Source organism: Salminus brasiliensis, chromosome 14 (assembly GCF_030463535.1).
Source record: "Salminus brasiliensis chromosome 14, fSalBra1.hap2, whole genome shotgun sequence".
Taxonomy (NCBI): domain Eukaryota; kingdom Metazoa; phylum Chordata; class Actinopteri; order Characiformes; family Bryconidae; genus Salminus; species Salminus brasiliensis.
Genome location: NC_132891.1, coordinates 8889972 through 8915948, shown reverse-complemented (window position 1 = coordinate 8915948; position 25977 = coordinate 8889972). Strand labels below are relative to the sequence as shown.

Genomic DNA, 25977 nt, shown 5'->3' with positions numbered 1-25977 from the left:
GGTAAGCGGTGAGCTTTAAGGCCGGCGGCTGAGACTGATCTGTCCTCCCTCAGGCCTGGGCTTTCCTTACCTTTCCACAGCAGGTGAACGGCCTTAAACTGCGCGTGCGAGAGTGTGTGTTCGCGAAAAGGCGCGTGAGGGAGGCTGCAGTGGTCCTTAGAGGATGCCCTGGTTGCCCAAACAGTGGAGGGACCACTGCCTCAAAAGGATGGAGGGATGGAGGGAGGGATGTAGTAGCTGTGATGCACTTTTTCAATGTCATTAAATTGCACGAGCCTGAAAATGACCCTCAGGCTTTTTATATTAAAGATATGAGGGATTTTAATGTATTTTTATGTAGAAATTGTTCAACCTTGGTCCTGTTTCTTTGGGCAGGGTGGGTAAGGTGTCCGTCCTGAGCAGTGGGACTACACCCCAGGGCTGTAAGCCTGCCTTTAGCTGGAAAAACACAAGATTTAACCTCCTATATGTTTATTTTTTATTGATTTTTATTTTGTTTTGCGCTATTTGTTGACACATCCTCCACAAATCACGCCTTACTCCACCCTGTATGTCTCCTATGTGCTGAACTTATTGTTTTGCTGGTAGAGAGGTGGGGTTGGCGTGATGTAGCCAGAGGGGAAAAGGAAAGTCAAGTAAGAGTGTGTAGCAGCCTGTGAGGAGGAAAAGCTTATACGCATTGCAGGTCCTGTAGAGAACTGTCTTTGGAGAGGCATTTTTAAAAATGCATGGGTATCATGATGCCAGGCAGGGAAGTGGGATGTGTGTGTGTGTGTGTGTGTGTGTGGAAGGGCATCACTGCAGGTGCACTCAAATGGCAGAGCAGGAGAGTAGGTGGACTGAGCACTACCTGGCTGGGCTGCAGGCTTTGAGGACATCTAAAAGCCTGGTCTTCTGCATCATCAGGACATCTCGTTCTGCAGAGTCTTGCATGAAGCAGAAAAACACAGTGCGCAGGAAAGGTGCTTATGAAACATTGCCACCTAGGAGTAGCTTGTAATAGCAGGCTGACTTTTGCGCAGCCGTGTTTCGTGCATGCTTTTCCCCCAGGATGTGAGACCATAGAGGCCGTGCGGCGTCACGTTAAGGTTATGGAAAGGCTCTGCATGTCGCATTACGTGCATAGGAACGAAACCAAGCATCAGGGTGTCTCGGATGGGGCTGCTCTGACAGGACTTGGCGGATAATGGGCTGATGGGTGGCAATGATTGTCAAAGCATAATGTAGTTGCCATGTGAGGCAGCTGGGAATGCATGACCAGAGGCCGCCAGTCAACATATTGGATAATTACTGAATTGTTGCGCAGCCCTGCCACAGACTACTGCCCAGTTCACTCGATGGTCTCAAATCAGCCTGTGGAGCTGTGGCTTATGTTTCCAGTTAAGGTGTAATGATTCACAAGATGCGATACGATATAAGGGACATTATTTTGATACAGCCAGAATAAAAAAATGGCCATTTTAGTGTTTCAACGTTTTAAAAGAACGACATTCGAAGCTGGTGGTGTTTTACCTGATCCGTTCAGAGCTTGTTTACACCCTGCAGTAGCTTGCTTTTCATATCTGGAGCGTATCTGCATTCACTTTGGCCTGATTCTGTTTACACATTTCCCCCCAGTCCCCAGTGTGCTCAGATAAGCTCTAATTTTACCTTCCTGCATAGTAAGCACATTTACACATGCATTAACTCCATGGTATTTCTGGTAACCCACTAAAAGCATGATTTCTCACTTTTTACGCTCAATATTTTACACGCTGGCAGATACCGGAAGCTTACTCCAGCCATTTTTGGCCTTTCCTTGTTAATCCTTTCTCCTCGGTCTGGACTATATAATGCTATGTATTGTTATTGTGATTCAATACTGCGCAGTATGTCACAGTTTGCATATCTGAACATATCATGGACATCGGCAGTACATCTAGAACAATGATTAGGCCCTGTTGTATTAGATTTTACTTATTGTCTTTGATGCTGAGTGAAGACAGTAGACACCACTGGCTGTTTTTAGCCCATTCCAACTTTCTTAGAGCTGGTCAACTCTCAGCAGACACATTCTTGCCCATATAAGTTTTTGCAGTTATGAAAAATGCATTCCATTGATCCTGTGGGGAGGATCCATTGGGGTGCGATATGAGGATTTGTCAGGGTGTGTTTACACCTGGCTTTTCATGTGGTCCAGAGAAATCCAAATGGGACTTGATCTCCAAAAAGGCATGTTCATGCAAGGAGTAAACAGCCTGGAACACTGAACAGAGCTAACACGCCAGCCCTGAGCTAATAAACTACACACGATACAATGTAATAGGCTGAGACAGTACCATGTGTTACACCTCGGAAAAATCCTGTTATTGACCAAGTAGACTTGCATATAGTAGGGTTGTCTCTGCAGAATTGACTAGGTAGAAATCCACATTTGTGGTGGGTTATTTTTGGCTGTATCTTTGTTTGTGTTTTGACAAAAACCTGACGGTATCTTGATACAGGGGCTGCAATTAGGGTTGCAGCTTCATATTGTTGTTTGGTATAACAAGATGTAAGAATGTATGGTTATCACATACTGTATACATTAACTTAATAGTGGTATGGGGGGCAACCAAACAGAGAATCTCACCCCAGAATTTACTTACTATTTTCAGATTGATCAGTGGAGAAAATAATCAGCAGAGTAATCCATTATAAATCACAACCTAGAAACAGAATTGTTTGAAAGAGCTTCACTTCACATGCAGCTTTTTTATTTTTTTAATAGGAAGACATTGTTTTCACTATAATAAAGATTTTATTAAACATAAATCTGTATAATAATGCTAATAATAATAATAAGATGAAGATGAACAGTAATTGTGAAATAATGTATACTGTGATACTGGAAAACTATGATATTTTCATCATCCCTTGAAAATCTCTTCAGTTGCAGAGCTGTAAGCAAGACATTTTTTATTTTAGGAAAACTTTCAAAACAAAAGTTTACTTTTTATGCAACAAAGCAAAAATAATCTGAGTAAAAGAAAAGTTTACTTTGTATGCAGTCAGAACAGTGCGATCTGTGAGAGTACAACACTGCCGTCTAGTGGTCAGGGTTTAAACACAACACAAAAAGGACCACTGTCTGCCACCAACCCTTACATCTGAACTATTTATTAAAAACCCAGTGCTATGTTTTGAGAATCGATACAATGTTGCAAACCGTCAGTACTTAAATACATCAGTATTGTCTGTCACCCTTAGTGTACAATACAAGCCACTTTCTAAGCTTTGGTAATAAGGCTGTTACAATACAAATACTAGGTTTGTTTTTTTCTGTGAGTTGAATACAGATCAGATCAAGGGTATTTGTTCATATCAGACATTTTTAAGCTACTTTAGGAAACCTATGTACATTTAGCTCCAGTGCCAAACTTAAGAAACAACCTTTGGACACAAACATGCCTTTGCGTTTTTGATTGCATTTGGAGAAAAGAGGGGAAATGTGTTAAGGGAGGTGTGAAGAACAGCCTCTTGTGGATTGGTCTGCACTGTTAGCCCCAATAAACATCCTTCCCTAGTTGCTTTTCCACACGTTCTCAGCTCCTGTGCCGAGACATTGAAGACGTTGATGACTTATTGCCATCTGTGATGCTTGTAAAAGTGGTTTTCACAGAGACTGTGTGTTTGAATAAGGCTGTTTGCAGCAGTACACCTGCTCACTTTCCAACTGTTATCAGTACATGAAAGCTCCTGCTTGGGCCAGGGCAGCGTTCCAGCTTACCCATCTGTTTTTTGGCTTTCTTCAGGTGCATGTCTTGTGCTGGTAGAGTAATAAAAAAACAATTGGCCATTTGATAAAAGAAACTGACACTCTTTATGCCGGTATAGTTTGACCTCTTCCTTGGGACAAGGTCTAGGCTGCCTCTGTGTTTCTGTGTTTGTGATTTCCCCAAGCAGTGGTACATGCACACACCTATGGGTGTTGAATTCAGCTTACTGTTGCATGACTGATCGTTTGATAAGGGTTTGAATTGTCTGATGGTTTGAGAAAGTCTTCATCAGTAGTGTAAAATGTAATATGCTTGTATCTCCATTTATGTTCCATTGTTTTCCATTTTTTAAATAGTATTTAAATCTGGTAGTATTTGATTTTTTTTTACATTGTCACAAACATGATGAATGGTCCAATAGAAATGCCCCCCCCCCCCCAAAAAAAAGTTTTGTTTACAGTGAGAAAAAGGAGGACAGTGTTACTGTACACTATACTACTAAAACTGAACCAAGGCCACATCAAATTGCAATTGCAATGGATCTGATCACTTGAACTACTTCAGGAGGTGGTCTGAGACCCATTTCAGCCACGTTATAGCAGTGTAAACTCATCCGTCTATCCAAGACACATTCAACAACCAAAACTCTGCCCAGTACAACCGAAACACCAGTAATAATTACCATACAACAAGTGAATTTGCATATTGCGACCCAAACAGCAATCAGATTACAGTCGGACTAACTGGAAACCACTCAGTGTAAATGCATGTGTCTAAAATCTTAGAATACAATCTTTATACACGTCCTGTGAAGTGAACAGGTGTAAACATGGTATAGCTATCTTAATATCAAACATTCAGTTTGCCAGTGTTCTAGAAGTACTGCTCAATTTTGCCATAACATGGTATCTCAATGCCTTCCATTATAAGTTTATTCTTTATATATTTTTTTATTGTGACAGTATCTGTATATTATACTGTGTTTATAATAACTAAGGATACAAACTAAGAAAGGGTATTGTGACTTAATCCACTAACGACCACATGTCTTCCTATTACTCACCTCTAGTCTGGCCATCCTCATGAGCTGGTGCGCCCCACTATGAGCTGGAGCACTCCTGGTCACTGGCTTGTGGTCGAGAGAGTTAACGTTTCTCTGCAGTATGGCCACTGCTTAATGGCAGCTGTTATTTAAATCGGAAGCTTGTATGGACCAGTTTCCTCCTCCTGCTCATGGTTACATGTACTTAGTTAATTTCCTCATAAGACTAAAAACCATCCTCACACAACTAGGTATAAAAGTAGTGAAATTGAATTAGCTGCTGGTAATTCTCACACGCTCCTTAAGCAGCGCAGAACATATCAAATTAGAGTGGATTTAGTATAAACAGCTGCTTGCTCGTGGCTCATGCCCCCAGCCAGACGCTTTGCCTGTCTCAGCAGAGCAGGCTCAGTGGGACGCCTCAGTTAATGTGTCCTCACTTGTAGACAGCCTGATGGGCAATCTCACCATGTCAGTTCATAAGACTAGTTAGGAAGCTAGCAAGTATTCATGATGTGGTTATGAAAGCGCCCTTAATGGCACCTTTCTATTTCTGCTGCGTCAGGCGTGGTTTTAATGTAGGCTCATTAGGCTTCACTGAACAATGGTGGTACTGGATTGAAGGCGCTAACTATGCTTACCCTCAAGAGGAAAATATTGGACTCATTGTTCTTCTGGATGAAGCATGTCTTGTTTTGAATTGAAGCTCATAGAAATCATGTTGGTGCTTCAGTGTGAATTCAGTGCGAGGCCTAGACTGACACTGACATTATGTTCATTGAAGTCATTTAGAACTTGGGTAAAAGCATAAAATAAACTTTCTTTTGGAAATTGCATCTATTTCTTTTTGCTGAAAATGAATGTTGTTGCTTTTTTATATATATATATATATATATATATATATATATTTGTATCCTTTGTGCCATTTCTTTTAAGCTCAGCAGTGTATAAATAGTAGGGAAACCTGTCAGTTAAAACGACATTTGGTATAGCTGGACAATAAGACAATATTTATGGGTATCATGAAACATCAAAGTATATCAGTGTATAGTACATATTAGGGCAGGGCAACATGATATAAAAATTACATCACAATATTTTCAGGATACATGTAACCACAGACTGAATACAGCAGTAGAGACAGATTCCTAAAAACAGTGATTTTTATTCAACATCTGCTGCATTTCATCCAATTAAACCAGTCTACTTACACTGCTGGTAATGAAACTTGCAGCGGATCAGTGTTCATTAAGCACCAACAATGCCATCAATGTACTTAAGTATATTGTGGATCATGACAATATATATAATAAATAGTACATATATTATAAAAGTGTAGTAATATGCAGTATTAATACATTGTGAAGATCATCAGGACCAACCCTCCCCCTTTTCTCAAGCGTGTCTCAGACCGCCTTCATTGAGCTTACAGTGCAGAAGCAAAGCAGATGTTTTCCCTGGATTCCCAGTTTGTCCAGCAAGTGTAATGTTTCACCAGTAAAGGTGCAGCTTATTTAAGGTCCACCACAACTCAGCTATTCCATGAAAAAACAGAAAAGGTCTTGATTTTTATTTGGTAAAGAACAAAGTAGACAAATAATTTATGACATTATAAATGCATAATTAGAGGTGAGATGAGAGAGATTTTTTAACATAAGATGTCTAGGTTTCCAGTTATTAAAGGTCATAATGAATAAATCTTAATGTATCAGAAATGTCTAACCATGGTAAACTCATTTGCGTTCCTTAAAACAAAGTGTTACCTTTAGTCCTAGTTAATTGGATTTATTGCAGAACAGTGTGTAAAATTACATTTTTTATGAATAAATCAGTTCAATAGATTTATTGTATTTTAATGAAAATAATTTAAATCCAAGTAAACATGTAACTTAAAATGCAACTTAAAAAGTAAGTGTTGTGAAAATTTATTTTTGAGTATTAATTGGCTATTCGGGTGGTATATTTAAGATAATTTGCTCTACAGTCTTCTGAATCAGGGTTTCTAACCTTTGTTTTGGACTGGTTCTGTTTCTATCCATCCCCTCCTCCTCTATAAATGTTTAACTTGTGAATATTGTCCCTCCTTGTTGCGAATGCAGTGTGTCGTTTGCTGGCCTATTTTGTTCACATGGTTTGAACTCTGGAACAAAGGGTTTCTTGGCCTGCAGTTCACAGCCGCGTGCCGGAGCGACCACGTCACAAAGCGTCCACTGTTGCTAGCATATTAACTCAAGCTTTCTGCATGCATTCTGAAGCAGATTGTGAATTCCAGGGATGAAGAACAAAATGTACACACACCATAGCACCGATCAGTTTGTCCTTTCTTTGCCGGCCTGCCGGTGTGGATATACAAGTCCTCTGAACAATCGACCTTAGTCAGGGTGGAGCCCAGTTCTAATTTCATTGGGCCCACTAAGTGCTGAATTGAGGCAGTGATCTGTCACGAATAGGTCATTAGGTCTGCCCACTTGACTCATGCAGCCAGCTGCCCAGGCAGTGCATTTATCCTTAAAAGACAAAAGGCAATATTAAAGTGAAGGATATCGTGACTTTGCTCCAATGCGTAAGGTTGATTTTATTTTCTTGTCCTTTGCTTTGGTCTTTAACCCCTTAAATAGTCCTAATGCAGAAATTAGTATGAATTCGTTGGTATCCACATAGGTTGCACAAGATTCTATTTTATGGCCAGTGTAACTTCTAAATGATGACAATAATCCAGTCATTAGAGTGAAGAACTGAAGTTTGCGCCTACATACCAGGTTCACAGAGTTAGACAAAGTGTTGTTTAAGATCTTGTAAATAAATAACTGCAGGAATGCCAGCTGTGCAAGTGGAGCTCAGTTTGAATTAAAGCTACACCATATGTAGTTTTATTGATGATGTGAATCTGGCCTTTGCGGTACTAACAAATCACAAAGCTACAGTGTACAAATGAGCTTTCTAACCTGAGCTAAAAATATGTGTATGTGTGTGTGTTGTGAGCATCCTGGCTAACGTCACACATTCCAGTCAGGCTTCTGTGGGTTTTTGATTAATCAAGGCATTTACCCCTTAAAGGAAACACATCACATTTTAATTGCATTTTTATCACATATGAACGACACTTGCATTAAATTTTTGTTCACAATATAACCACAAATAAACCTGGTATCAGGCTTAGAATTGTGGGCTGTATCGTTAAACCCCCAATTGCTATGTAACTAAATCATGGTTAAAATCATTGTAGTTGCATCTAATTTGAATGTATGTTGGCTTCCCGGTTCCCACGCACACGTTAGGACTCACCCTGTCCCACAATGCTACCAGGGCTGTGAGGGTGAAAGCTTTAACAGCTTTGGACAGCTCAACATGCTTGAAGGAGAACACTAATGCCCAGGTCGCACTGGCTCGCTGAGTGGTAAAGGGGAGGGCGAGAGGGAGTAGCATCCTAACCACCAGTGATGTTCTCTGGTAGTCCTGGCTCCCTCCTTATGATGGGACCAATGCTTAGATGGCAAGGCTCCAACTGTAACAATAAACTAACTTTACCTTCAGGTAAAATCAGCGCATTTGCTCAGAGCTCACCTGATCAGTGTCTATCCACTAAAGCGGGTCATTGTTGGTGGGGAAAATGTGGCTCTTTGCTGGTTTGTACCTGTCTGAGTCAGAACCACAGACTCCATGGGAACAGGTAACCAGAGAGGCCATTACCTGCTGATAAAAACTGTGTGTGTGTTGCTGCCACAGGTGGGCTGAAAGCCAGCTCTGTGCTGTGCGGCCAGACTTCACTCTCACTGGTCCTTTGTGTGACTTTTACAGAGGCCCGGATTGAGTCCCATTCACGCCCGCCCTGCCCCCACCTTCCATTAAAACGACTTTTCCTTGTCGTCTGTGTTGTGATTGCTGTGGTGGACAAACAGACGTTTCCTTGAGTACATGGGGACCCCCTGCCTGGCTGGCTGTGGCCAGTAGCCCCTTCTTAGTGAAGGGGGGATTTTTTTAGGCAGGGGGCCCTGGGTTTGCTTACAGGGAATTAGACAGTGCCTGCTCTGTGGTTGTGGATCGCTTCCACACTTTGACACCCTTTCTTTATTTAAATGCAAACACTTAGGTGTGCCTGTCCACTCTTAGACACTTGACAGCCTGGACCATGGCCTGCGTTGGGTCAGCCTGCTAGCAAGATAGGCTTTGTTTGCCTTTGGAACCACTGGAGATTGGATGTGACTAGTTGGAAAGTCAGTTCTCCTGTCCCAAAACTACTGTTTGCTGACCTTTTTGCAGGAGGATCTTAAGTGTTTGATGATGTTAGTGACCCATCTTCTGTGGTGGGGTAATCGTTTTTGAAGCTTTCAGAAGGAAGACCAGGGTTTTTCTGGGGTTTCTAGAAAAGGAAGACTAGGGAATTTCCGGTTCTTTCTGTTCTAGGAAGACTGTCATCTCAGCTGTTGTTGGTTTCGGAATTGAAAGCTTGTGGTGTAGTTGGCTGACTTGTGTTTTTATGGAGTTTGGAGTTGTAGGACGCAGCAAAAGGGCTGCTGAAGGTGTGGTGTCATTGAGCTGCCCTCCGAGTGCTTTGTGTTCAACTTAGCCCATTGTAATGCTGGATTAGTATGCCCTATTGTCCTTCGCTTATTCTCACGGGAAGGATTTCGAGCTAGTAAAGACGTCAAGCCACAGTAACAAATTTTAGATGAAACCTTGAATAGAGGGCTTCTTTGTCGAACCCTTTTAAAGTCTAGCTTTACAGCCATCCAGGTAGTTTGCCAACTATGCCAAGATGCACATCACCATTATTATTCCTTTTTTGTACCCCGGGGTTGTGATTGCAGTGTATGCTTTGTGAGTTCTCGCAGCTCTCTTGCACTGGAGGTGTTAACGGGGAGGCGTTGATTGTGTTAATTAACAGTGACTGTTGTAAGTCACACTGTGGGTGTGATTCTTGTCACGTCACAGTCTCTGCTCTACACTGACCGGAAATAGCCATCCTTAACAATCCTTATCCGAACCCTTTAAGTCAACCAGACATGGGATTGTCATTCAGAACCTCTAGACAAAATGGAAATGTGGAGCTGACGCTCTTTGGAATACGTTGTGTGCCAGCAAAGGGCATTCACACAGGGGTTGTGGTTAAAAATAAAGTGTAATCTCGTTGATGAGATGTTGTCACATTGTTAGTCGACATATGCACACGTCTTTAACACGTTTAGAAGAGATGAAAAAAATCATAAAACAGCAGTTTTACTCTTTAGATGCGAGAACTGCAGTGTTTTCTGATATCCACTGCATATCACATGCACATAGTGCCACATTAAATGCTATTAAAACTGAGCACAAGGATTTTTGTGTTAATCAGGGCTTCACGTGCCTGTTTGAGCTATGTTTAGGTAAGCGCAGGTGCGGGCTGCTGTCCAAATATTATCCTGTACTTCTCAAAATGTGTTGCTCTTCATTCAATTAAACAGGACTAAATACATATATTCTTTGTAATGAAGCATACAGTTGGATAGTGTTTTTTAAGCAGTGCTCAGAAAAGCATGTTGTATATCATGATAAAAAAAAAAACTGTAAAAAAACTGTAGTTATGGCCTTGAGCCCTTTTTACATGTGTGAGTTTACACAGAGGTTGAACAGTAATTTAACAGAAAGAGGTGAAGTCTAAACTCCCAGTAAGAATCTTCTGCCCTGTGAAGGGTAAGTGGTATTTCATTTAAATTCAGTAAGCTTTGCAATTTGGCAGAAAGGGCTTTAGTGGATTTGCAGATTTATACATTAATGGTGTCTTTGCTTAAAATGTGAAAGTTTATGCATGATCAGAGCCCTTACTCTCCATCTCTCCCAACATAAATGTCTTAATTTCAGGCTTTTTTCTGTCCTGGAACGCACTTTCCCTGGGTGTCTGAACGGCAGAGTCGCTCACTGTCCTTAAACGGTGACTGAAGATCCATCTCTTCCAAGAGTACTTGGGCAAAGTGTAGTGCCGAGTATTATGGTCTCCATACTGACTAGTAGTTTCTAAGCTTAGGGGTATCTTCTGGATCCTAGCTGATACAAACTAGCTAAGGGTATTATTAAGGCTATTACTACTATTTACTATTCTGAGTAAATAGTGTAGCACTTTTGCACGTCACTCTGGATAAGAGCGTCTGTTAAATGCCCTAAATGTAAATGTTATTCTGAGACAATTTAAGAAATGTTCTCCTCTCCATAATACACGTTTAAAGAAGAAACAGAGTTTGGCTTGGCCATTCCTAATGAAACCTGTGAATCTGCTACGGGTATAGTTAATGGATCTTCGTCATATGCAGGATTTTGTATGATTCAGTTCTAGGCCCACCATAGGGTGCGCTATTACAGAGTGAAACTGGCAAAACTTCAGCATGGGATCGATGTCATTTAGCTTAGGCTGACCGTACCCAGATGTTATGGATTTGCTCAGTTTTGTCAAGCTATTGGTCAGCAGTTACTAACAGTTGAATTAACATGGATTGATATATTCCAAACATAATTAAGGAGGCCTTGGCTACAGGTAGGGATCAGACCAAACCTGGTCACTGGCAGTACTGTACCAGTAATGAACCAGCTTCATTACCAGTGTGATTTCCAGACAATAGAGTAAAACCTTGTGCAGGTGATGATTGAAAGTACTGACAATACAAAAAATTTAGATGCAGTTAATCATAGTATTAATAACCGTAGTCAAATACATTAACATCTATGTACTAGTTCAGTTTGTCTTGGCCAGCTGTACACAGTTACCATGCAGCTATCCTGTAGCACATACTTTAATCTACTATTCACTCTGAAAGCGCGGACCTTAGTAAGTGCTGACTGTGGTTGAGTCCAATGGAAGATCTGGAGAAGCTAATTTGTTGAAATTGTTCTATGCTTGGCTGCAACAGTTAAGATCTCTCTTGTTTTACTGCCCTCACACCACATTAAATAACATCCGTTTCTTAATGGGGATCACTGCAGATAGCTCTGCTTGGGTTAATTCACCCCTAATTACAAGGTAATGACTGGCTCAGTGATAAAACTGTATTATCCCCGAAATGATCGTTTATTTTCCTTCTGAAATATTTCGGTAGTTAAAATGTGTTCAGAATGATGGGCAGAGCTGTAGAGGGGTCTGATGTTATAATAGAAATGGCCTATATCCAGAATGGCTCAAATGTGATTATAGTTAGGGGTTGACACAATTCTTTTAAGTGGATGATTAATACAATTTGATATGAGCATTGCCTTTCACAGTTCTCCCATCATGTGTCTTCTTTCCCTGTGTGAATTAAGGCCCTATCTGAATTAAGTTTAGATGGCCAGTGTTTAGTCCTAAGCACCGATTAGTGACTGTGAAGTGTTTACACCTCACTTTTAGGTTCTTGCCTTGATGACGTCCTTCTCATGTAGCTTATGTGATACTCTGCTGCAGTCAGTTAAACTCTTGCTAGTCTGTGACCTTGTCTGTGAATGAAACAGTAGCATCCAATTATAGGATTAGGTGTCATTGGGTTTACAAGTTGGGGAACAGGACTGCATGGCATGCATAGCCGCCTTTTCTATGAGCTGGACCTCCTCCACCAAAATGCTTGGCACCCGATGCCTGATGAAAGCCCTGGGTTATGGCTGCTCATTGATGGTTTATTGCAGCAGTGTATGCTAACCAGGGGTGTACTGATATGTTTTTTAAATGTCAAATAACACACATTTATTTTATTGTATATAATAAAATGGACTTTTGTGTTTATTAATATGCAGATCACCCCTAGAACTACCAGTGAGTGTCTGTGCTGGATAGCGGCAGAAAAGACAGTGGCTGGGCCATTCTCCCTCCCCTAGGATCAGTATGCAGCCTGGAGTGCTGAGGTTGGCAGTTAGCGGTTGGCTGAAGTGCAGACTCGTTCCGGATACCTTCTCTTCCCTGTGGCAGACAGGGCTTATTTACCCCTGCTATCAAACACACATTTGCGCGTGCGCACACGCTCCCTTGCCCTGGTTATCCGGGAGCCCTCTGGGCTCAGCCACTGAATCTGCTCTATTTCCACTGCACAGTCACAGACTGCTCTAGGCCATGCATGTCTCCGTTTTTGTCGCCATCATTAGCTGCTAATTTCAGTCTACAGACGTCCATAAAGATTTGATGAGGAATAAGTGGAGCGAGTTGTGGACTTAACCTGTATTAAGGCAATTTGGCTGAATTTGGCCTAACTAACCATTTCCATTTATCAGAGAACAAGCAGCTTTATCTTACTGTGAGATCTCCTCTAGCATTTGTGAGAAGAAAGCTGGAAGATGGATCATTTTTTGGCTTATAGATATATAAGATCTGCAGTCAAATTAATTTTATTTAATTTAAGTAGTTGTTAAGAATATTGTGACATAGTATTTTTACTTTATCACAGCCCTAGTATCTCGGGGGGGGGGGGCGGGGGTTAAAGACTAGACTTTTGTGGACTGCTTAGGTCATGCACCCACCTTATTACAATTATACCGCCCCTATCTGAGTGACTCTTGGTTACCTTGAAAGTGATCTCACAGGGTCCAATTTTTGGGGGCTATTTTGAAAATATAACAAAACTGCCAAGATCACACTGCAGACAGTAGTGTAGTAAATGAAAATCGAGTGTATTGTGATAATAATTTGAGTAACTGGGATGAAAAGGCCTGAAAGGATGAAAAGGCCTTTAAAGATGTGAACTCAAGGTGAAGTAAATGTTGGCTAGCCACTGAGAACAGCAACAAATTAGAACAAACTGGGATGTTAACTCTGAGAATAAGGGAGTAATGAAAAACTGTGGGTGGAGCGACCAGGGGCTCAAACTGGCTGTTCTGAACATGGCTGTTTAGACAGGGGAAATAATTTTCTTATTTTTGTGTCAAATACTGCTGACACATCCCAGCTAAACTGTTTGAAACAGCAGACGCTCTTATCCAGAGCGACTTGCAAGGTTACTGGTATTACAGAGGTGGGCCAACCTAGTGTTAGGAGTCTTGCCCAAGGACTCTTATTGGTGTAGTGCAGCATAGTCACCCAGACCGTGAATCGAACCCCAGTCTCCCACATGACGTGGTAGCTCACTGGCAGGTAGTGGTGTTATCTGTTGCGCCACAACAACCACTGCTATTTAAACTGCTGTTGCTGTTATTTGCCAATAAAAACACTGTATAACATTATTGTATTTATTTGTTCAGTTCCACCAGCAGTTCACCTGATTCACTTTAAAAAATGTATTGGATGCCTCAGAAGCACAGTACATTTACATTTAGCAGGAACAATAATGCTATACAGTATTCGTGCTGACATTTAATAGTGTTATACAGTACAAAAGTGTGTTTCTATAATACTGACAAAGGGGTGGGCAATAATAGCGATATTTTAATTACTGAAAAATAGACAGTATGCTTTTTAAGCATATTGTGGAACGCTGATCAACTGCTTGTTTTTAGGTACAGTGTAATTAGTGCTGTTTAATTGGATGAAGTGCAGCATGTTTAAAATAAAAGCACTGTACTGGTATGAGAGATTATTTGTTTTTAAGAATCTGTGGCTACTGATGCAGTTTGTCTGCCATCCCGTGTGTTGCGGTAATTATTGTAAAAATGTCTTCAAATATTGTGATTATATAATTTCACTGCACTGGTACTGCAGAGGTCCTGCGATATTGACTTCATCTGTCACAGGACGAGACCTTTTCATAGTCTACTAAACTAAGAAGGTATGATATATATGATTACTGCATGAATTGTGAGTATGAAACATTGTTTTACGTTAAATTCACTTTAAATAAATTCTCTATTACTTTAGTGACTAAACAGTTCAGCTGTGAGTGAATAGGAAAATGATGAGAGGCTGTTTGTAATTTGTTCGTTAGCTTACACAGTGCAGCACACATCTGTGTTTAACGCTTCAGTGCTTGTGCTCAGATTTTATTGCTGCCAGACGTTCTTCACGTTTGTGTTGTGGTGGGCTCGTCTAATGAACAGAGATTAATACCACTCATGTTTTGCCATGTCTTCTGTTGTGGTCTCTTTATCAGCCATCAGCCATGTGCACTCCTTTGGGAGAACCTGCTGAATGTGGCTTCAGATATGCGTGCTTAATTGTAATGGTGCCGCACATGAAGCTGAAATGTTCCGGCATGTAGTGGTAGTGTGGGTGGCTGGCTGAGTGCCATACCACACCAACGGCAGTGCCCTCCAAAACATTATAGACCACATCAGAGCTCCTTCAGTAATCTCATTTACCCACACGGCCCACAAGCCACCCCTCTGCTAGCGTTTTTGTTATTTTTCCACCTCTGTTCCCCAATGCGACTTTAAGTAGCCAATTTGTTGCGACCTCTGGGACAGCTTGAGGTTGGATGCCTTGGCAAAGGGCACAATAGCAGGATGTGGAGTTGTGTTTTTTTTTTTTTTTTTAACTGGGACAGGACTTATGGCCTTCCTATGGCCCATGGTGGAGATGTCTTACCACCAGTATTGTGCCGCTACATCCGCTCTCTTAATAACAGTCATAACTGCTGAACTTAAACTGCCTTTAATGGTTTAGTTTGGCTTCAGGGTGAACAATGGCTGTGGCTTCCAGTGTTAGAACTAGGAATGCACATTACTGTGCAGTGTTTTGTACTGTGTCGTTTATTGTGAGTGAACGGTCTGCAATTTGGCAATTTGAAGTCTGGAATTTCTTTTTCCATTCATGCAAATAGCCATTTAAAGAATAGTCATGCCAAAAAAAAGTTTTTTGGGTGCAAAATGAAGGACACGTGACAAAAAGGACAAGAAATAAAACACAATAAAAATAATCTTGCAGTCTAGCCTCTTGGCCTTGTAAAGGCAAAGCAGCATGTTCCTTTCAGTAAGTTCTCTGTCTGCTCTCTATGTTCCTTATTTACCCCAATTGGAGGTCTTGATTCAGTTTCAGCTCTTAAAAACACTAAGTTTAATCCAAGTTTGACCTTTACTCTGATTTTATTTGTGTGGTAGTAATATATGCTCATGTTTCAGTAGTTTGCAAAATAGCAGCTACCTAAACCTGAGTGTGCCTTTAATTCTGCTGAATATGTTAAATGATTGCAAATCAATACGCATTCATAAATTAAAATGTATATGTAGCTACATCAGTCAAAGCAAATCAAGCCATAAATACTTACAGAAGGAAGATTACACAAAGTCATTGGCCCATTTACACCTGGCCACTTCATGTGTCCTCAGTATCTGGACTATCTATGTGGATAAGACCTGGATAATATCTGGATAAGACCAAGCCACATAAAAATACTGGTGAAAACGCATCCAAGACTTTTTTAAATCAGATACAAAAAAAAAAAAAAAAAACTATGACATGGTTGCCACTGTATGTTAAGCTTGTGTCTAGTGAATTATTATAATTGTAATTTTATAGTTGAATGCACTTATAAACTAAATGAATGAATCTAATGTCTCATATTTTTGGCAGTATATTATACCTGATGAATAGAAACAAACTAAATACAAATTATAGCTGATACTTGGTGTAGTATTGTGTCTAGCATGTTGGATTTCGGCTAGTGTGTTTACTTGGGGTTAACCTGTCCGTTTATGGCTAGCCATTCAGATCGATACACTATAAAACTTTAATCCTATACTGAAAAGTCTTAAAAATGGTAAATTACCACAGATCTCACAGTTTAGTCATAGACTCTGCTTAATCCATGGTACGAAACCCATCCTTTGTGTCGGTTTCACAGACAGGAATTAAGCCTTGTCCTAGATTGCACAGCATTATGAATGGAGATTCTCCATTGAAGGGAAAATGTAGTTCAGGTCTAAGCTTAATCCCCGTCTGGGTGGGGTGAGGGGTGGAGGGTTAACTTGGTTTATGTATCCGAGTGTATAGGAACACCCTCGTGCCAAAGCTAATGAGCAGCAGTCCTGCTCAGGCATGATCTAAGCCTAGCTTAGCCTCAAATGTTTGGCCACAGAGATTCATGGCTGGACTTGCAGCACTTCAAATAATTTGGCGGTGCACGTTATTATTTGATGGCCATCCCTGAATTAATCATCTGCCAAATGTTTGAGGTTTATTCTTTAGTTCTTCTCCTCAGTTACCCCTTTTCCTTCAACAAGCACACTTCTGAGATTACTGCCTTTAAATTACATTAGTGAAGTCCGGAAGCCTGAGAGTCAGGACCTAAAACTCACACTAGACCAATCTGTAGGCTGACTGTGTTGATGAAAAGTGGCATCACGTCCTAGTCTACCCTTTGGGCATGCGATTTAACTGTGTGTCGGCTCTTAAGGTTTTACGAACCTGGGACTCTAAAGGGGATTATCTGGGTAGTCTGGTCTGACAATCTGTCCAAAGACAACCAGCTGCGGTACCCCTCAGGTCATGTGAGCTTTGCCGCTAAGACGATTTATGAGGCAGATCACAACTGACTTACAGACAATAAAAGCACTTGCCAAAACTGTAGTCAGCATGTTGTTTATGTAAACCAAACAGAGCGAGGTAGAGAGCTGATTAATAGTACATGATGTTATCAGGTGTTTACTTGTTTTTGTTTTTTTTTTAAATCTGTGCATAAATCTCTGCTGTATAGAGAAATATTTTTTTTGGAATTATGAATGTAGGTTCTAGGTGTGGGCATGCACAGAGTACTTCATTAAACCATTATTTTCCTATGGAAATTAGATATAGCACACTGCACTGCAGAAGTAATGGTCTTGGCAAGTGAAAGCATCCCAAAATGGACTTTCAAGATTTCTGCATAATTGTCATTAATAATTAAACATCCTGAGTGGATGGATATGAAATGCTCCATTTTAGAGAAACCTTAGAGTCAGATTTGTTCGCAGTGGTGCTAAGAGGAACCAGATGTCGAGATGAAGTGTTCAATGCCTCTCAAAGCTAGCTCATGCAAAATAGTTACAAGTGTGCTACCTGCTGCCTCAGACATAGGCTGTGTCCCAGTTGTGTACTACACACTAATACTATAAGGTGTAGACCATGTGGCAGTATTCAGATGAAGCGGATGCAGTCCTTTACCCTTTTAGTTTTTCAGCTTTTTAGCTCTGTGTGATTGGGAAGACCTAGGTGGTGGGTTGGAGCTGGCGGTGTATTAGGTATAAAAATGAAAAAAAGACCCATTTCGTAGTCAACCGCTCTGAAAGACTTGATTGTGAAATTATGTGGAAATGTTGATAAATCTGTAAAATATTCCTTTAAATGTGAGAAAATCTGTCTAATATTTCTGATTAAGAGAAATGATTTAGTGACTCAGCATATTTTTCTACATCATGGCCTACTTTACATGTTTTATATTGTTAACGGGTAAATTTTGTTGTCTATAAATAAATATAAGCATGTTAGAATATTCTCATAATGAGAAATATTAGAGATGTTGCCTGTGTTTGCAGTACTTCCATTATGCCATGATTTAATTGCATTCATGTGAGGATCCCCACTGTCAGTTTCTATTTCATGTTCCATGTTAGATCTGCTAGTGGATTGCAGCTATTCATGATGCTGACACACTGCACAGTCTGTCAGGGGCTGAATGAAGCTGTATGAAGTTAAAAAGGTCACACTCGTTTCTGTGCTGGTGTCTAGGGGAGGAAATGTCAGAGCATCAGCATAGCATATTGAGAAGTGGTTAGGAGACCTGATAGCAGCCACCGTGTCAGTCTGGATGTGTGCGAATGGAGGTGAGGGTAAAGGCCTGTACAGTCATTGTCAAGCCATTGGTGCGTAGTGGGATGTAAAGGAGAAGAATGTCTTACTTAAACCTCAGACATTTAGTCTGCTTGCTCTTGATTGTTGAAGTAAGTGGTATCACCATGACGAGAGCCAAAGAGCTCTCTGAGATCCTCAAGAAAGACCTTGTCCTAGCAAGTTCAGCCCATGAGCAGACCGCAAGATGTCATCAAGTAATCTACACATAGCTCTTTCCACAGTGGATAACAAAGTATAGCATCTACCATCAGGAAGAGACTGCACACGTTTGGATTTCATGGGAGATGTGCAAGGACAAGACCCCTGCAGTCAAGAAAACATCAGTATTCTCATTAAAACACTGTTCTTATGTGTGTGGTGTTACTAGGGCTTTTCCCAGGGCTAGCGTCACTGTACTGTACTGCCAATAGAATAGGACTCAACATGAGCAGATCAACATGAACCTATTGACACAATGCCTAATGCTAGGCGTTGGCTAGAAGAAAGCAACAATAAGGGACAGGTGTCCCAATACTTTTGTCCATATAGCGTATGAATGTTCTGTTGTATATTTATACATACTCCTAACTATTAACTGCTTTTTACTTTATTCATGAAATCCTTTCATATAAATATCATGGTAAAAATTGCTCTGTTGCCATGGCTTTGCCTAGAACCTAATTACTATCCTTTCTAGAACCCTTAAAGAATCTTTTTAAACATGGGTGACTGGCAAGTAGCTGTCCAGCCTTGTGATTCTTTGGCTTTGGCAGTGCTTCGGCTCTGATTGAGCTGTATTCAGTAAAATGCTGGCCTGTTGTGTGGACAGCTCCCCCGCTTTCCCAGCAGCCTCCTGTTTCCTGACGCTGTCCTGCTGTCAGTGCTGCCTGTGCACAATGAGCGCACCACTGTGAGGGCTTTGCATTTCGCTCAGGAGCTGCTGAGGCATTCACATTTGGGCGTGGACGGCCATTAGCTGTGGAAGCGAGCAGTCTGCCCTTCACATCCCCCCTCTGCGCTGTGTGTGTGTGTGTGTGTCTGTCCTGGCTGTGTTGTGGCAGCACTTTCTGCAACCTACAGCCAAAGCACAGGCCTGTCTGCACAGCTTTCAGCTCCAGCAGAGCACACCGTCCTCTATCAACACTAATGAGCTGGCTGGAGATGTTCCATACTGTCTCTCTGGATAAGTAGAGGCATAGTTACCACTACACACTGGCCAATGGCTGGGGAGACAGACTGAGGAGCTGTTAGTTTTCATAGCTGCTCTTAAAATGACATATATTGTTATTGTTGCAAGCATTTCTCTAAGCACTAAGTAAGTGGCTTCTTCTACAGGGCTTTTTTATTTGCAGTCTTAAGGAATTAATGGTGGGCAATATGACTATGGACCCTATCCTACACCCTGCGGAAGGCGTGTCTGGATGCTCATTGCTATCTTGCACTCCGCCAACAGTCTATTTTCATGTTTTCCGCCTGCGTCGTTTAAATAGCAACGGTGCTTGCGCATATATTTACGCTGATTGGCGTGGTGGTCTCGGAATGAGGTATGTTCAAGTCAATATCTGGTGCATTGCTATCTTGGCAACAGAAAACACAGGTGCACCACTGACTAGGCAGACGTCAACAGTGAGACTTGTCTGAATTGTCAACGCAGACACGTGCCCAACACATGTACACCCCCGCTGTAACGCCATTGAAATAGCAATCGGCCAAAGCCAGACCGCACCTGGCTCCTAAAGATAATGGCGAGTGACACGCTGATTGGTTTATTGCACGTAACTCCCAAAACACACCCATGATTAATTAAAAGGCTTAGTACATGCCTTTGGCGCGTTTTCACATTGTGAAAAGACACACGGACACCCCCTAAATCAAGCAGCACGGTGCACAGTTGACAGCTCACCTAAAGATTGCTAAAATAGGGCCTTATATTTTATAATATGACTGAAATAATATATTAAATTAAAAAATATTACCCAGTATGTGGTTTTACTCAATCCCAAGCAGTTTGCTAATCCCACAAAACCTAAAAATTTTTTTTATTACAAATAAATCCTGTAAAACCTCATGTTCTGTTTTTACCATGACATCCTCCATCTGACGAAATGCATCTCTGACCTCTCTTCTTTCGTTTTCTTAACAGTTAATAAGCACAAGCCATGGATTGAGACCACGTATCACGGCATCGTAACAGAAAACGATGACAAAGTTCTCCTGGATCCTCCACTGATCGCCCTGGATAAGGATGCCCCATTGCGCTATGCAGGTAAGAGGAGGCTTCTTATAGCATCCCTGAACCTTCCTCATTCGTTCTTCCCACTTATTTTGTAGCACTGTTGACAGTTACAATGCATGTGTGTAATAGATGACTGTACTGTATCATTCCTGAGTATTCAACAGTTACATTGACCTTCATGATTCTGTAGAGTTGTTGTATAATCTGATAATCAGGATAGGCCCAGTCAGTCAACCAGAAACCAAATGTAAAGGTTGAATGGATGAAAGTGGAGATTTTATCCACTTTCCTGCTCTGTGCTCTGAGCTAAGAAGCTCTTTGCTGACCTGACTTTGCTTAGATAAGGCTTTGATTATGTGATTAAACCTTTCTGTGTATATGTAGTCCAGAATTGCCTCCCAATGGCAAAGCTTAATCACATTGCTGCTTCTCTAATGTCATTATATTGCCATCAGACCCGTAATTTAAAATCCTAATCAGTGTTGTCAGCTCTCACTGTCGGTGATTAGTTTTGCAAATGTGCTCCCTGGCTTTGCTCTTGAATGTTTTACAAAGGCAAATAAACCTCATTAACCTGCATGTTGTAGAGATTGGGCGCAGAAGTACAGAAAGACCTTACGTTTCGAAGTGTTCCCTGAAGTCACTCTCAATTATAAATGTTTTTTTTTTGTAATTTTTATTTATTATACATTAGTTTTAGGGATACACATGCTCATAGTTAACTTATTAAAAAAAATCTGTTGCATGGCCGCAGCTCCAGTGGCTCTTTCATCTCGAGATCAGTGAAGTTCGCTTATGCGGTATTGTTGCCTCTCAGTGGCACAGTGAAAGAGGACGTCCAGTGCTAGCTGTAGATCTGGCCTCTTCTAATCACTGAGAGATTTACTTTGGCCTCATTTCAAATCTCTTTATGCAGTGGGTGCATTGTGAATGCTCTGCCTCCACTCTGGGCTCTAGTGCCAGGCCTCTAGTGCCATGTTTCACATGGCCTGCTTTGAAGCATTGTAGCTACCGTGGGATCAGGTCCACCTGCTGTAAATGTCCAGATAGGAGAGTGTAATTACTAGGGATAAAAATGTCTAATCTTAAAAAAATAAAATTTTATTGTAATTCTTTAAGAAACATTAAATAACATATTTAGTTCCACCAGGAATTGACTTGAATGTTGTGCTGCTGTTCAGAATTATTTGTAAAAATATTTTTACTATATATGCTAATGTGACTGAAGGGGCCAATGGAAGATTAGGAATGTATACTTTTATATAGTCAAATAATAAACTAAGCTTATGTTTTTATTAATTTGCAAATAGCCAAAAATTTCTGGCCAATTTTTGGCCAAAAAATGCAAAATGTATTAAATTGTATAACCATATATTAAATATGGAATGTATTCATTACCATAACACATAGAAGGTGATGTAAGTCATACTTCATTTAGCGTATACAGTCCTTCTAAAGAGTGCAGAGTAGACTTGATTGTTGAGATTATTAAATGACAGTCCATTTAAACCCTTACTGGTCTAAAAGAAGCAGGCTAATGGATGGACTCCCCTGTGGTAAGCCTGCCGTGGGAGTAAAGAAGCTTGGCTCTCTGACTTTACCAGCACTCTCTCTCAGATTGTGTTAGGAGGAATCACAAGGCTGTGTGGGTGACTCTTTGCCAGGCCTGGTTAGTCCAGTGCCATGCTGACTAATGCAGCGTGGCTGTGAGTGTGTGTTCAGATATTCACTCATCGACTGCACTGTTAATACAGCCTGTTCTAGTTATTCCTGACTGTTCATCACAACATACAACACGATGTGTAAAGTACCACCAGTGCTTCCTGTTTAGAACAACAGTATCTGTAATCATTCCTTAAGGCTTGGTTCTGGACAGCACAGTGGTGCCGTGGTGGTTTTTAGGCCAAAATGACAATGTGGACTGAACCTGTAAGACCACTCATAAATTCAAGCAGTGGAGAAACAATCTGGTGCTTGTTTACTCTAATCTTTCGGCTTCCCGTGGCAGCAAGGCTACAGAACTTTGGACTGTGGTCCTTCATCTCCCAGAGTCTATGAGCAGACAAGCCTCTCACAAGCCTTCATACATGACTTCCATTTTGGCATAGACTGCAGTTTGATTACCTGAAATTACTGTTATTATTTAGGAGTACGTAGTGTGGTACACAGAAGTCACCGTTTGGTTCTCACCAGAGTTTGGACCTCATGGTTCGATTTGAGTTTTAAACAACAGGACAAAAAGCAACAATAAAAACAAATGCATAATACTAGGTTTCTTTCCATTGATTTTGAACAGACAGGCATGCAGGGTACAGTGTACTGTTTAGTGTACAGATCCAAATAGGTACTTGCTACAGCCTGTAGTGAAGTGAAGCAGTAAAATGTAAGCAATGTGCTCAAATAGTTCCTATGTTTTCATAGGGCTGGGTTAAGAAAAACAAAAGACAGGCAGACACAGTAGAAAACTATAAAACTGAAAAGCTTCTCTTATGTCATATGTCATACAAACTTTAATAAATTGAATAATTAGGTGTAATGAATATAATAACACATTCAAAGCTTAAGGCCAACCCAACCCTCCCAAAGCACAGGCCGAGGAAAAAAAAAAAAACTTTTTCAGCTCCTATGTGTCATTTGCACTCAACATACTCCGCTACCAATCTACTTGTACTAAATTAGTCCTGGCATGTTGCTAATTTGCTAATAGCTTATAGCTTAAGGTTTCCGGGTGCAACTCGCACTTATGAAATTTGGTTCCGCATTACGTTCATCACTCTTCACACATAGGCTACCAAGTGTTCTCTGTCTGACTGCACACACTGAACCGTCACATTTGTACTGAATACACATACTGTAAGACCACACGGCTATTATCTGTTGTGATATTTCTTATGTTAGATGTTATTTTAAGGTATTTTAATTGATATCTGTTTCTTCATTGGAAGTCAGTGTTTAGCAGGGGATGAGATTTGATCTAGAGCACTAAATATTCATTCATTTGCTCTTGATTACCTGTCATCAATTTTAAAAACCTTTTGTTTAATCCATTACTGGAAAGCCCTTTTATTAAAAAAATTAAATAAAATAAAAACACTTATTTTAAAATTAATTGAGGAAATCCTAATTTTGTTTTGTTTAACCATCAATTTCTCACAAATTTTCTGAATATCTGAAGAGTCCCAGAATTCCCAGACTCTTGTAGCTTATATAAAAGCAAGGTGTTGAGACATCAGTGCTCATATGTAGTCATCTGTGTTTCCTAACTGAGTTACCATGGTAACAGACCCCTGTAATGGTTATAACCAAATAACTGTTTTTTTTTTAGACAGCAGAAACATTTTGTTAACCCTTTCACATGCACGGTCCGACTTCCCACAACATACAGCGTATCCCAAAAATGCAAGAGTTCCACCTTAAATGGTGCAGAAGTTACAGGGTGTACAGAAAAGCAGCAGCGCTCATGCTAACTCACTCTAGGTGGACCTTGTGGACATTGTAATCTGTTATTAGAAATGTTATTGTTTGTTGTTATAGATAGACAGATAGATAGACAGTACAGCACAGTAATACAATACAATAATTACAATAATAACAATAAATAGAGTAAATGTAAAAAAATTGCATTTTTTAACCAACCGGAGATGAAAGGCAGTGCAGTTATAAAGAATAAGGAATTAGTAATGTGCAGGAGGAGCAGGTATCAGCAGACAGATGACGATACTGAATAAATATGATTAGGTTACCAGTACAGCCCTTATCTCACGTATGCTGTGTGTCCTCATCAGTTCCTGCTTTCTCTAAGGGTCACTGTGGACCAGGGCGCTGTGCTCTTCGTGCTTTGGTCTGCTGGGGAATGGAGGAATTTGGAGGAAGAGTTTGTGATGTAGACCTCCTTTGTAGTTTGGAAGAGCGTGCAGAGCCGGTCATTAGAGCTGGAGAGTGCACTGAAGAGGCACAAAGCTGCTGCTGCATGACTTGCTCTGAACAGCAGCTTCTAATAGAAAATCCATCTCTAATTGTTGAGGTGAAAACGGGGCAGACAGCTCCACCAGTCTGGGGCCAGCGATGGGGGCAAACTGGGCCATGGATAGGCAACCAAGCAGAAACGACCCAAAGGAAATGATCAGTAACATCAGTGGGTTTGTTCAGACCATTATCACGAGTAGTGTCAGTGAAGGAACAATGGCTGACCACGCTTTAAAGCAGCACATGGCTGAACATGATAGCATGTTTCCTCTTCGAAGACACCATTGAGTGCTCGAACCTGAAGGAGGTTTCAGAATGATTGAAAGCTACTATGCCTAATGGTCTTCAGAGGGTCTTTCTCTTGTCATTTTTCATGGAGCCCACTGTGAAACTATCCAAATTAGGCAGTGCTTCTCATTAGTGCTATGGGTATGGGCAAATCCCCTGTCTGCCTACTTTTAAAGTCACTTCGATTTGGATGGTTCCTAGGACAGAGATCTATTTACCAACTTATAGCTACTAAGTAATTTAAGCTTTGGTGAATAAAGACATTTACAGTATAAAATAAGGAAAATTACTTTAAATCTTTGACTCAAACAAGATCTTTTGACTGCTGTTTTGAGTATTTGTTAGATGATTTACAGGTAAGGTCTTCAATGGTCTTATTTTCAGTCTCACAAAAAAAAGTCATGGTTCAGTTCCCACTGCTGTTTGGACCTCACAGTTTGGTAAAAGTATGACACAATGAGGGGAAAAGAACCAAAAATATGAGACTAACCCAGGTTTCTTTTCACTTGATTTGAACAGAAGATTGAGCTTAAAAAGTTACAGTTTGTTTCATAAGGTTCTGTATAGCGCCCCCTTGGAGGAATTAATAGTAGCTAAGTAGTAGTAGGAGTTAATGTAGCAGTACAGTGCAAATGTTGAACATTGAAAGCATGTTCATTGTTAGTTTCCACCCACACACACCCAAGAACGCAGGCACATCGTCCTTGTCCAGTCCACCATGATTTCATAAATTAAAATAAGATTTATTGAAATTGTTAAAAGCTAGAATTTCAGTGAAATGCTTCTTAATTTTCAGGCGTTTTAAACCCAAAGGTGAGAACAGTGAGAGATAAAGGATGAAGACAGCAGCTGAGTTGCTCTGTCTACACGCAGCACTGAGAGTATTGAGGGGGGGAAATGAAGTGAGGAGGAGGAGGGGAAAAACAAGACTACAGTTACCATATCAATACTCCTTAACGATACCATGCAAATCCAACGGCTTACAGCTTAATGTAGCACATGTGCCTGTGAAATTTCCGTATTTACCTTAAAAGTGCATACCACA

The 25977-nt window shown here is 40.7% G+C and overlaps 1 protein-coding gene across 4 annotated transcripts in view; it reads left to right on the top strand.

Moving 5' to 3' along the window:
* clstn1 (calsyntenin 1) overlaps nucleotides 1-25977 on the top strand; it is a 48929-nt gene that overhangs the window by 279 nt on the left and 22673 nt on the right. For all 4 annotated transcript variants that reach the window (XM_072697392.1, XM_072697388.1, XM_072697389.1 and 1 more), the window contains exons 1-2: nucleotide 1; nucleotides 20586-20708. The exon at nucleotide 1 is cut by the window's left edge and continues 279 nt beyond it. In XM_072697392.1, coding sequence (XP_072553493.1) covers nucleotide 1; nucleotides 20586-20708 — 124 coding nt within the window. The remainder of the gene's footprint in view (nucleotides 2-20585; nucleotides 20709-25977) is intronic.